Source organism: Ictidomys tridecemlineatus, chromosome 12, assembly GCF_052094955.1.
Source record: "Ictidomys tridecemlineatus isolate mIctTri1 chromosome 12, mIctTri1.hap1, whole genome shotgun sequence".
NCBI lineage: Eukaryota > Metazoa > Chordata > Mammalia > Rodentia > Sciuridae > Ictidomys > Ictidomys tridecemlineatus.
Genome location: NC_135488.1, coordinates 96494029 through 96507682, shown reverse-complemented (window position 1 = coordinate 96507682; position 13654 = coordinate 96494029). Strand labels below are relative to the sequence as shown.

Sequence of the window (13654 nt, the reverse complement as noted above, 5' to 3'; positions counted from 1 at the left end):
AAAAAAAAAAAAGGATAAGGGTAAAGAAAAAAGAAAACAAATAGGATAGAAGCAGGTACAAATCCATCCACACTTAAGTATATTAAGTATGAATGGACTAAACACTCCAAATAAAGGGCAGAGATAATCAGAACTGAAAAAAAGGTAAAACTAACTCTATGCTCACTATCAAATATATATCTTAATGACAAAGACAAATATGTTGAGATTAAAAAATACAGACAACTACTCTGCATACAAACATTATATATCAGTATCACTGTAGCTAAGAAATGCATTCTTTTCTTTAATTCATATATTTATCATGTTTGCTTAATCTAGCTGAAGGTTTTCTTATCAAAACTACTATGAACTACTTCCTTTAAAAAAATTAGACAATGTTTCATGAGTATATACATTTGCTCTTTTCGCTTCTAAGCTGGTTGCTTCCTCATAGCAAGTAGAAAAATAAAGGAGTATACTCATCCTTCTCAGTGTTCCCAATATTTGTCTAGCCTTTTCCAACCATGGATTTCTTTGTTTTTTCTTTTTCAGTGCTGAAAATCAAACCCAGGGCCTCACATATATTATATAAGTGCTTTACCACTGAGCAACACACCCCCAGCCCCAACCATGGGTTTCTGTAGCTGTAAGCTTATATTTGTAAACAAATGGCTTTCTTGTAATCTGTCTAGACTCCTAGCAGTTTTATGGACTGATTTTAAAAGTGTTACACTACCTTTTTTCCAAAATTGAAAGCTTAAAACATCTGAAGTGAACAGTTTATTCAGAAATGTGGAAAGATTTCTCCATAGTTAGTATGCATACCCTATGGGGACTCCAAAGACTTAACCCCATCTCAACAGGGTAATGGGTAAGAATACAAGGCCAGAGAGAATTTAAAGAAATCCCATGTCTTTACTTTATATCATTTGTTTATCCATTCATATAAGTATTTAATGGGCAGTAGTTATATGACAGGATGTACAGTAAGTTTTAAACAAACATTTTTCAAACAATTTCCTATTTTCTTCCTTTTCACCTTCTCTCACAGTTATAACATTTTCAACTATTCTGTAATTCTCTTCTACCATCCATCAATAATTAATTTTAATTCCAATCACAGAGAAATCATTAAAAACAGGATGGATAATACCTAAGCATCTTCATCAACTTTCCCAGTTTTTTTAAATTAAATTTCCATTTGTAAGATTTAGTGTGCATTAGTATAAAAGTCTCACATGTTCTGTTACTCTGTTTTCATTTAGGGCATGGAGACAATAGTTACCTAGGGTTTTCACAGAATTTGCAGAAAGGCAACAGGAAACTAATTGGATTTCTTCAAGGTCACAGGGTTGGCCTGATAGAGACTTGACTATGTAATCCATTCCCTTCCCAATGTCAGACAAGTGGGTCAGACGAAACAAACACATCTTTTTCAGGTTTGTCAGACCTGCAGCTGCAAAAAATTGAAAGGAAATACATTAAGATACCAAGTCACTTTGATTTAAACATAGATTAATGGACTGAAAAGAAGGCAAAGAAAAACAGCACAGAGACCTTTCCATGTTCTTTCTGTAGAAAGGCCTCAAGTTACCTCAAGAGTCAGAGTTGTTTTTTCTTTAAATCCTCAATTTTCAATTTCCCAAACCATTCAAGTCCTTTCTTTTTTTCTTTCTTTTTAAATATTTTTAGTTGTAGATGGACACAACACCTTCCCTTTGTCTATTTAGTTTTCTTGTGTGTGTGGTGCTGAGGATCGAACCCAGCACCGTGTGCGTGCTAGGCAAAGACTCCACCACTGAGCCACAACCCCAGCCCCCATTCAAGTCTTTCCTATGGAGGTCATTCTCTCAGTAGCATGAGAAGAACTGTAGTAAAATGTGTAGTATTTTAATGCATTTCAATGTATACTCTTATTATAACTATTTTTAAATAATTCACAATGCCTTTATTTTTTTTTTAAATTTATTGTTAAGTGGTGATGAAGATCAAACCCAATACCTCACATGTACTAGGCAAGTGCTCTGCCACTCAGCTACAAACCCAGCCCCAGATTTTGATTTCTTAATAACAGAATCAGACTGTCCACTTTTGTCCAAGGTCATGAGACCTTGGGCAAGTCTATAAAGCATTCTAGTTTCCAATGGATTTTTTCAGGCTCCTTCCAGCTTTGATGATCTGTCCAATTCATAGGCATAGAGCAAACAGTTTAATTGGATTAATTAATTTTCTCAGGAATCCTGTAAGGAGGTGTCAGCCATATTTGAATTATAGGAATGAATTATCTTTGTGCAAAAAGCAGAAGGAAAAAGAACACTGATGAAGGAAAAAGGGAGCATTTTCCCTGCTCAAGGAGGGAGGTAAGAGGTGGAGAGAGAGAGAAGAAAAAGGGACATTTATTTAGACAACGCTGCTTCAACAGGAATTCCCCTTATCCTTGAGGGCCTGGATCTCTGTGACGAGTCATGAACTCTGCTGTGTTCCCAAAATTTTCTTGTTCCACCTTCTTTCCTGCATCTTATTTCATGTATGAAGTTTTAGTTATGAAACCACAGTATAAATCTTTTTATATCACCTTAAATACAAAATAGTCTATCATCCAGGGAGAAGGGAGTTAAAAATGCATCCTGCAGTTTTCTCCTCTAAAAAGGTGACAGTCAGATGGTGTACAGTTTGAATAAAATAGTGCTTAAGGATTGTAATGGGAGTGTGGGAAATGCCTAGGAAACCAGTATATTCACAGTGCATGAAACAGTGCCCCATGTAGACGCATCCAGTGCCAAAGACTCTTATGCTAACTATTCATAGTATCATAGTTACATTTTTAAAATTAGGAAAAAACAATTAGGGAAAATAAAAATCTGACCTAGTTTTATAGCATCTTCCTCATTCATCTTAATGTTATCCAGTATGAGCTTCACAAGGTTCTTCAAATTACCCAAGCTGTCAATCAGACCACCTGCCAAAAATAAATAAATAAATAAAGATTGGACTATGTTCATCTGACATCAACTATTTATTATTTACTATGTCATTTATTATTACTGTCATTTCTTTCTTTTTCCATTGATACCAGGGATTGAACCCAGGGGCACTTAACCGCTGAGCTACATTCCTAGTCCTTTGTGCTTTTTTTGTGTGGGGGAGGCACGGAGAGGTGCGGGGGTGGGGAGGGTGCTAGGGATATCAAATTCAGGGCCTTGTGCATATGAGGCAAGCACTCTACCAACTGAGCTATATCCCCAGCTCTTTTTGCTTTTTTAAAATTTTGAGACAGGGTCTTGCTAAGTTGCTTTGTGTCTCACTAAATTGTTGATACTGACTTTGAACTTGCTATCATCCTGCCTCAGCCTCTCAAGCCGCTGGGATTATAGGCATGTATCACTATACCTCACTATCACTGTCATTTCTATTACCAATGAGAATATTTTAGTTTTTACCATGGGCAAGAAATGCTCATGATATTGACACAGAAATGTGTCAGAGAGATGAGCATTGTACTTAATTATAATCATGTTTCCCAAATATAATGGAATTATACTAGACACCAGTAAGAAAGATGCATGCTTGTAATCCCAGCTGCTTGGGAAGCTGAGACAGGAGAATCACGAGTGCTAAGCAACTCAATGAGACCCTGTCTTTAAATATAATACAAGATAGGATTGGGGATGTGGCTCAGTGGCTGTGTGCTCCTGAGTTCAATCCCCAGTACTCCCTCTTCTGTGTGTGTATTTGCTAGACAAGTACTCTACCATAGCGTTGCCTCCCCAGTCCCTATATTTTGAATAATACATAAAAAATAATAAAATCTAACAAATAATAAAAATCTTCAGCTAAATAATAAGTAAATAATAAAACCTTCTGTTTAGAGAGAAGATTATAACATTGAATGCTTATAACTGGAAATAACAAAAGGTCTCAAGTCAACAACCTAGACTTAAGAGACTACAGAAAAGAGAGCAAAAGTAGAAATAAGAGTAGATATCAATAAAATCACAAACAAAAAATATAAAGCAATCAATGAAGCTGCATCTTTAAAAAGGTCAATAAAATTTATAAATTTTTAGCAAAACTGACAAATATAAAAGGAGACATAAATTACCAATATCAGAAATGAAAAAGGGTATATCACCTCAGACACTACAGATGTTATAGAATATGAGCAAACTTACACATATGAATTGGATAACATATACGAAATTGTCCAGTTCCATGAAAACCATAAACTACCAAAACTCACCTAATATAGAAGTAGTAATCTTAAGAGTCTGATAATAACTATTAAAGAATTTGTGATTTTAAATTTAAAAAGAAGAAGAAAAGAAATCTGTGGCTGAGGATATAGCTCAGAAATATAGCATATACCTTTTGGCTTCAATCCTCAGCACTACAAAAAAAAAAAAAAGGAAAAGAAAGAATCTGTAGAAACAGATACTTCCACTTGCAAATTCTACCAAACTTTCAAATAAGACATAGCACCAAGTTCACAATCAGTTCCAGAAAATAGGAAAGACTTCCGAGATCTCGTGGGAGGAGGGTGCTAGAGCACTGAGCTATATTTCCAACCTTTTTTTTTTTTAGACATGTTATTAAAACTAGTTTCAAATTTGGAATCCTCCTGCCTCAGCCTCTGGAGCAGTTTCCCAAATCATTTTATGAAGCCACCATTAACTTAGTATGAAACCCAGAGAAAGACAGTATGAGAAAATAAAACTTTAATATCACTCAAGAACACAGAAGCAAAAATCCTCAATGAGGGGGCTTGGATTGTAGCTCAGTGGTAGAGTGCTTGCCTAGCATATGTGAAGCACTGGGTTTAATCTTCAGCACCAAATAAAAATAAATAAAATAAAGATATTATGTTCATTTACAACTAAAAATATTTTTTTAAATCCTCAATGAGGGCTAGGGATATAGCTCAGTGGCAGAGCACTTGCCTAGCATGCATGAGGCACTGGGTTTGATCCTCAGCACCACATAAAAATAAACAAAATAAAGGCATTCTGTCCATCTACAACTACAACAATTTTTTTAAAAAATCCTTAATGAAATAGCAAGTGGAATTCAATCAATACATGGAAAGAATATTATTACACTACTACCAAGCAAGCTTCATACAAGGAATGCAGGGCTGGTTCAGTAGTTGCATATCAACCTGTATAATCAACTTGTATAATATTAATGGTCCATGGGAGAATAACATGATCATATAAATTGATGCAGAAAATATAACTGATAAAATTCAACATTTATTTATGATTCTAGCAACCTATAAAAGGAAATTTCCTCAATTTGAAAAAAAGGCATCTACAAAAAAACTACAGTTACTATACTTAATTGTGAAAGTCTGAATGCTTTCTCCCTAAGATCAGGAACAAGGCAGAACGTTCATTCGCTCTTACCACTGCAATTCAACATGACACTACAAGTACTAGTTAATGCAATAAGAAAATGAAATAAAAGAAATGCAGATTAGAAAGCAAATATATAATATATATATATATGTTTTTGGAGATGAGATAATTATCTATGATGAAAATTTTAAGGAATCTACAAAAACAAACACCTTATAAAACTAATAAGTAAATTATCAGAGGTACAAAATATAAGATGAAGATGCTAAAATTAATTGTATTTCTATATAGTAATAATCAACAATTGGAAACCAAACAAAATTTTAATGCCTTTTAAAATGGTTCCAAAAGATGGTAGAATATGATGGACATCATTATCCAAAGTACATGTATGAAGTCACAAATCTGTGTGAACATACTTTATATACAACCAGATATATTAAAAATTGTGCTGTGTATGTGTAATAAGAATTGCAATGCATTCCACTGTCATTTATTTTTTAAAAATCAATTAAAAAATTAAATAAAAATGATTCCAAAAGAATGAAACAGTTGGGTATAAATCTAATAACATGTGCTGCCTCTGTATGCTGAATACTATTAAAATGGTAATGAAAGAAAGCAAGCAAGATCTAAATAAATGCAAAGAGAAACCATGCTCATGGCTTACAATACTCAACATGGTAAAGATGCTAATTCTCCCTGAATTACTCAGTAGATTTAATATAATACCAACCAAGATCTGAGTAGAAGTTTTTGTTTTTTGTGTTTTGGTGCCAGGATTGAAACCAGAGGCACTTAACCATTGGGCCATATCCCAAGCCCTATAAATTTTTTTATTTTTATTTTTTTACGAGAGAGAGAGAGAGAGAGAGAATTTTAATATTTATTTTTTATTTTTTGGCAGACACAACATCTTTGTATATGGTGCTGAGGATCGATCCCGGGCCGCACGCATGCCAGGCAAGCGCTCTACCGCTTGAACCACATCCCCAGCCCCTATTTGTTTTTATTTTAAGATAGAGTCTTACTAAGTTGCTTAGGGCCTCACTAAATTGCTGAGGCTGCCCTTGAGGTTGTAATCCTCCTGTCTCAGCTTCCTGAGTCTCTGGAATTATAGGCATGCACATCTGCACCTATGTCTATTGCTTTTTGTATTCTTCAATGAACCATTAGATAGAGTATATATTTTGGTTTGAATGTCCATTTACAAGTACAATAGTTGAAATTTTTCTTGGAAAAAAATTTTGATATTAAATAAAAATTGTAATTTTTTTCAGTGCTAGGGCTATCAAACAAGGTCCATGGGGCTTGTGGATATTAGTTAACCATTCCAACACTGGGCTATATCCCCAACACTAAATTGTGAATTTTTAAGTTTTGTGATTTATTATTGATAAATAAAACACATGAAATTTTAAGAAAAATGCTATTCAAGGGCAGTTCTTAAAGTTGAAGAGGAACCTTGGAAACCTTATGTAGTTCCTAGGGGGATACCTTCCTATCCTGGTAATTAGCCTTTCTTCAATCTACATCTGTTTTTGCAAAGGGACCTTGCATATTATGAGTGGTATATGCCACTTAATTCTCAAACTAGCCCTTTTGATCTAGGAATTATATACACAGTTTAAAGATATATTTGAAAACCTTATTGCATAAACTATAAGTAAAAATTTTAAAAAGGGGCAGGAAGGTAATTTTATTATAAAAAGTAGGACAGGTGGAGTCTGTACCCATGTCTTGCCCGAGGAACACAGAAGTGGATAATGTGGATTTGGCCAATTGTTCCCAGTAAGGATATGAGCACACAGTGGCCAAATCTAACAAATTTGAAGAGAAATGAGAAATCTATATTTTCGTGTGATATCTCCCAATTTCAAAAGGCTGGTAGCTCCTCCAGGGAGGGTGGTCATGACTAGAAGACATGGGCAGGAGGAGACTTTTCATTTTAGGTCCTTTTAAACCTTGGACCAAGTGAACATGTTACTCTTAAAATGAATTAAATTTTATGAATTGAGAGGAAAATATTGGCAAACATTTTAAAAATCTAATTATACATTGTTTATACATATGGAAATGCCACATTGTATACCCCATAAGCATATACAATTATGTGTATATGTAATATATTATGTGCTAATAATATATGTGCACACCTGCACACGTACACACACACACACATATATAAATTCTAAACACCCTGTAGGCCAAATTCAGCACAAAAGTGACAACTTTGCAAGACAACTGTAAAAGAATAACTGCCAAGAGGAGATGGTCATTTCCTGGCATGAAAGGTCAGACGATAAAGGCTAGGTGACATCCAGAATCCTACAGAAGAGATTCCTGCATTGAGTAGGAGGTTGCAAAGATGATCAGTACAAAATAATTCTAGATTCTACACATCATAGAGAATTCCTCTTTGGGTAGCAAATGAAGTAGAACTGGACAGGAACTCACTTATGACTGAAAACAAACAGTGAAGCAGAACAAGGTTCCTGCTGGCCGCATCTCCACCCCTAGCAGCCCTGCTCTGTTAACAGGGTTGCTCTACACAGGCAGGGAAAATGCTCATCTCTAGTATTATTTGGAATTTGAAGAAGATTCCCCTTTACCCAGAAGCCTTGCCCCCACATGTGTGTACCTGTAGTCTGAAATTTCTTCATGTTAGCCAGTATCCACTCCTAAAATCTTTTTTTTCTAAATAAACAATACTTGCAGTAACAATGGGGCAAGATATATTTTGCACTTTCCCAGATGAAAATCTAGAAACACAATTAGTCATTAGTTTCTACAAGGTGATTAACTTACAGGCTGGATTTTCTCCCAGAACAGGGTGCCACTTGGCAGGGAAACAGTGGGTGTTGGGTAGAGATGGAGATGCTGATGGGGGGAAGGGTTTGCCGAAGACAAGCTTTGCCTACATTGTAAATTTTACATATATTTTAAATAATAAAAATATGTATATACTTAATAATTAGTATATCTTATTATAACAATATATACTAGATAAAAATATATTTTAGAATATATAATTTTTTATGATATATATAAAACTTCTCAGCTCTAGAAATCTTCCCTGACACTCCTCCCTCTACATAGACCTCTCTCCCCAGCCGTCTCACCTCCATTCTAAGTCCTAACATCTGCTAGAAACTATTGGAAAGCTGAAAATAAAACTACATGATATCGAATATCTCCAGAGTACCCAGCCAGACTTAGTTATAGCTTAAACTGCTCATGTATGCAATACCTGGTAGCTGTTGAGTCTGAAGGTCATGAATACTCAAAGTTGTCAGGTTTGTCACAGATGTGATGTGCTGTTCGTCTTCTATGGTGAGGGGACTGGCTTCTACCATGAGGGAATGGATATTCTTGCAGGTGCTGAGGATTGAACTGAGGCTTCCAGCCACACCGGCACATCTCTTAACAGACAGTCTGAGGCTTGCTGTGGAGCTGAATATCTTTCCTAGGTATTTGATATCTTGTTTATTCAACCTGCTGAAATCCCGGAGTGTGACCTCCAGAGTCTTGAATTCCTGTTTCCAGTTGAAGAACAAAGACACAGCCCGGTTGGGAATGTAGGTTTCCGAGGACTCTTCTGTGGGGATTCTCGTTCCATCTTTTGTAGCCTTGTCCTGTGAACCTGAGGCGCCTCCATAGAAATCCAGTTTGATGAAGTCCAGAGCACTTGCACAATTAGGCAAGTGTTCAAAGAAGTCGAATAGGTAGTCAGGGATATTGTCTGAATTGATATACAAACTTTTACCACGGAAGAAAGCTTCGAATTCTTGGCTCAGGGCCGATTTAGATATACTCTCATGGAATAAATTGATGCCACACTCTGCAAAGGAATTGATGTTGATGGCTTTCAGAATTTCTTGCTCACTGGTGTTCTTCAAACTTTGCATAGATTCCTGCCTCCAGAGAGGCCTCTTGGTGATGGAAAGCCCTGTCAGGCTGCCATGTTGATACACAGCAGCAAGGTGCCTCATGACAGCTCTGGTGGCTTCGGCAGAGGACCCGCATGTATACAGGAGCAGGTTGCTATACAGGGAGGTAATGTCTGAAATGGAAACCATTTTCTGCAAGTGACTCTTCCCCTTGGTGACTTCCTCTGGCTTGGGAGACATCAATAAACTGCTGAGCCTGCGTCCCGCTACGTACTCCTGGAAGGACTTATGGAAGAATTTATACTTGGGCTTGAACCTTTGAGCTGTGTATTTACAGAGGAGTCCAGTTGTCAGCAGGACGTCCTCATTCACGCTGGACACGTCCTCCAGCTCAAAGTCAAATTTGTGGGAGAACACCCCCTCCAGAGCCAGGTCTCCACAGTGCTCCAGGCTCCGGGTTAAATGACTTGCAGCTGCGCCTTTATGTTTGTGCCTGTTTTTATGTATCAGCAGATCATAGAAGGTACAGAACAGTGTGGTTTGTGTGTGAGAGTGGAACTCACTCTCACCCATCTGGATTGCACAAGTGATGACCACGAAGAGAGGGGTCTTCATCAGATTCCTCAAGCACCTGGATTTCTGAATCTGGAGCAGCAAGCCTTCAGCAAGCTCCTTAATCAGCACTTCTCGGATGAGAACCCGGGCACTGTCCTCGGTCATATCCCCCACCTCGACAGTCAGGGCACCAAACTGTCTGATGTGCCTCAGGCACTCGGTGGTGGTGGTGACTATGACCATGTTCTTGAAGCGGTGGTTTTCCTTTATCAGGGCTTCGATTTCTGGGCAGTTCTCAGGCTTGAATTCATTGTAGCCATCAAGGAGAAAAAGAGCCCCCTGCCTTAGCTTCAGCAGCATAGCCATGAAGGTGCGCTTCCTGATTGTGTCAGGTACATCCACCAGCTGATCACACAGGGTTTCAAACAGTCCACCCTGGGCTCTGCTTAGACGAAGAAAGAAGACAAATTTGAACTTGGTCAGGGCCCCACACTTCCCAGAGGCCCAGAGCATGGCGATTCTCTGTAGCAGGGTGGACTTGCCTTTGCCCGATTCCCCTTCAATGATGCAGGGGCTCTGCAGAGTCTCCAGCAGACCACTCAGGGTCAGCTGCTCCACACGGTGATGGTGTTGGTCCTTCCTCCAAAGGATAGGCTCTGTGAAGGTCCTTTTCAAATTAAAAATAATATCAATATCTTCACCCAGGGGATGGAAGTTCAGAAAAGAGGGGGTACGGTATAAATCTTTTAAATCCTGAGCCAAATCATCTAAGTCTCCTTCTGATAGCTGATGAAAAAGACCTGTTAGAAAAGAGGTGATGTTAGAGAGGCCACCATTCTGTGTGCCCTCATCCCTGGAGGTGAGGAGAAGGAAGGGGGGGGTAAAGCTGAGTGATGTCGTAGAGGGCTTTCATGTCCTTCTCCAGTTCTGAGCCTGCACAAAACGTTCCACATCTCCTGCTGCTTTCCCCTGGCACCTCTTCCCTCCTCCCCCCTTTTGCCTTCCATTTCTTTCTTTCTGCTACCAATCCATGCAGCTGCTGATTTGAAATGGCTGGAGCCTGTGTTTGGATTAAGGGAAGTGGAGGATTTGGCTGAGGGTGATGGTTAGGGGCAACTTCCAGTGGAACAGCCTTCACTTTGATTAAAACCTGTCATGACATAAGCTGCTCACTTAAAGGAATTAAAATTACTGTTTCATGTAAAGCAGAGTCGTCCTCCCTCGGTCAGTTGGACTGTCTTTGCCCTGGTGCTTAGGTCATAGAGAAGGTAGTCAGCTGGGCTGCTCATCCATAAGCAGATCAAGGAATTTATGAGTGTATGCTTTGAAATGATAAGAAGTCATTTATTTCCTGGCTTTCGGGTTACTTATTTGGCTTCTATAAGCAAAATAACCAAAAGAGTTTTGGCACTGTAATAAGTAACCAGGATGAGAGCAGACTTCACGGATCAGCAGTGCCTTTTATTTACCAGCAGAGTCAGGCATCAGAGGGGCTCGCTTTCTGAGTAGAAAATGGCCCCTGTTTACAGAAGGGATCTGGGTTTTTACATGTTGCCCTGAGAGATGATGTAATCTCTTCAACAGAATGTGTCAGTTTGGGCATTCAGGAAAGAGCTTGTAAAAATTAGAGGCTTATTTTTACTGGGCAAGGATGGAGGGTCCAGAGTTCATCTGCTTCCTCTGGGGGTCATTGTGTTGTCACTGGGAAAGAATGAATGTTTGGTTACTTCCTTTGAGGTCACTGGGAAAGAATTTATTGGGAAAGGATCAATATTTGTCCTCTTCCTTCCTCTCTCCTCCCAGGTCTCTCTGTCTTGAAGGTTGTCATTTTCCATATCCTCCAGTCTCCATATTTTGGCTTCTGCATCCTCCTTATGGGGATATCCTCTACAACTGTGTCTCATGTAATCTTAAGTGATCAAATGAGAGCTTTTCCTTAGCATGAACCAGAGCTCACTGCTAGGAAATATGAAGAGGGAAGCTCTATCGTGGGCTTAGGGATCCTCCTCATGGTCCATTCTAGTTGTAGAAATAGATGCAAGCAACTGATACTTACTTTGTCCATTCAAGTCCTGATACAGAGGATAGTTCCATTTTTCAAGACATTTAAGAAAGAGGTTGCAGGCCTCTGAGCCCTTTTTCAAAATCATGTGAATGATCCCTCGTGCAGCATCCTGCTCCACCTTCTCACAATAAATCATGCTTACTTCTTCACTATTCAGAACATTCCACCCAAACAGATCATCCACAATTTGCTTGGTAACAGTCATGCCCATCCTTTGAATGAGGTCTTGACTATTTTCCTTTATAAAATTCACTGAGGAGACAAGGGGAATATACATATTAATTTATATAAAATATGCATATCAGCATCTGATGTCAGAGCTCAGTACTGCTCATTCCCCACCCGCTTCCCGCTGTACACATCTTGAATTATGGAAATGTCAAGTGCCTGAATTCCAGGCCCTCAATAAATGCTGTGCAAAACTCCTTATCCCTGACTCCAGAGTCCTTGGTGAGTACGATGGTTTTGTATTGGTGATGAAGCAAGGTGAGTAATCTTGTCCCCGATATAAAAGTGACCCCAGTGGGCTGGGGTTGTTGCTCAGTGGAGACTACTCACCTAGCATGTGTGAGGTACTGGGTTCAATCCTGAGCACCACATATGAATAAATAAAATAAGGGTATTGTGTCCATCTACAATTAAAAATGTTTTTTTAAAAAGTGTCCCCAATGATGTCAGAGTGGTGAAACTGTAGGTTTTAAAGTAATGAATTAACCTAGACTCTGACAATTGCTACCATGTAAACTTGGCAACTTGCTAAACCTCTTTGACCCTGTTAAATGATGTGTTGCTAAATGTATAACACATTGGCTCTCTGGAGATAGAGGGTCTAATATATAGCATTTACCAATCCCCGTAGCTGATTCAGTATTTCCACCATGGTCAATTTCAAGCTAATAACACGTCACATGCCAAAAATCCTAAAAATTCAACAATCAGAGTATAAAAACAAAACCAGCTCTAGCATACTACACTGATTCCTCATCTGTACCAAGGGGTTGAGAACAATATTTAACTTATGAAGTTGTTTTGAGAGTTCATGTACAGTATCCCAGATAAAGTAATAGCTTGAGACATGTTAGCTATAATTTTTAGTCATTATCCTGCTGTCACCAAAGAAACAGCCTTTTTTATCTCTCAGACTTTGGTCTTTTCTAAAGAGTATCACTGCAAAACATTGGACTATATCCAATCTCTAGTTTCTCTTGGTTTCTGGGAAAGCGCTATCATTTTTGCACCCAGCTTTGCAAGGTCTCTCAAAGGCACTATACCACACTGTATCCATAACAGCTCTGAGAAATATCTTCCTGGTTTTTCACTCTCAGGGTCTGCTAGTTTTCTTCCTGGCCTAGGTTGCTCCTGGTTTTCAAACCCTTCTTGATTGATCAGTGAATAAAGATGCTTCTCCTAAAACCTCTAAGTCCTCTCTGGTCTGAAATGCACTCTCGAGCTCTCCAATGCCAGGATCCCATGTCACCTTCCCTTTCTTAACATCGCAGATCTCTACAGCTAACTTCAGCTGGGATGTTGTCCAACCCTGTCTACCAGTCCTATAGCAGAGTCCTGTCCCTTTCCTCTGGAGTCTCAACTGTGCTCTTGGCTCCTGCACCCTCCTTCTGGAATAACCTCTATGACTTTGTCTCATGTGATCTTAATTTTACAGCTGAAGAACATGTAGCTTCAGAAAGTTCTGGAGATTGATGCATGTTCACAAGAGAGCCTTTCGGAGGCCATGTCTTCAACTGTAAAATGAAGACACTGACACTTTCTCAGAGTATGTTAAAGATTAGTGATATTGAGTAAAGTCA

General features: G+C 38.5%; 1 protein-coding gene across 7 annotated transcripts in view; it reads right to left on the bottom strand.

Moving 5' to 3' along the window:
• Nucleotides 1-13654, bottom strand: part of Nlrc4 (NLR family CARD domain containing 4) — a 43347-nt gene that overhangs the window by 16061 nt on the left and 13632 nt on the right. For all 7 annotated transcript variants that reach the window (XM_078029420.1, XM_078029422.1, XM_078029421.1 and 4 more), the window contains 4 exons: nt 11838-12098; nt 8587-10581; nt 2849-2941; nt 1268-1438 (listed from right to left, as the gene is read on the bottom strand). In XM_078029420.1, the coding sequence (XP_077885546.1) occupies nt 1268-1438; nt 2849-2941; nt 8587-10581; nt 11838-12098 (2520 nt within the window). The remainder of the gene's footprint in view (nt 1-1267; nt 1439-2848; nt 2942-8586; nt 10582-11837; nt 12099-13654) is intronic.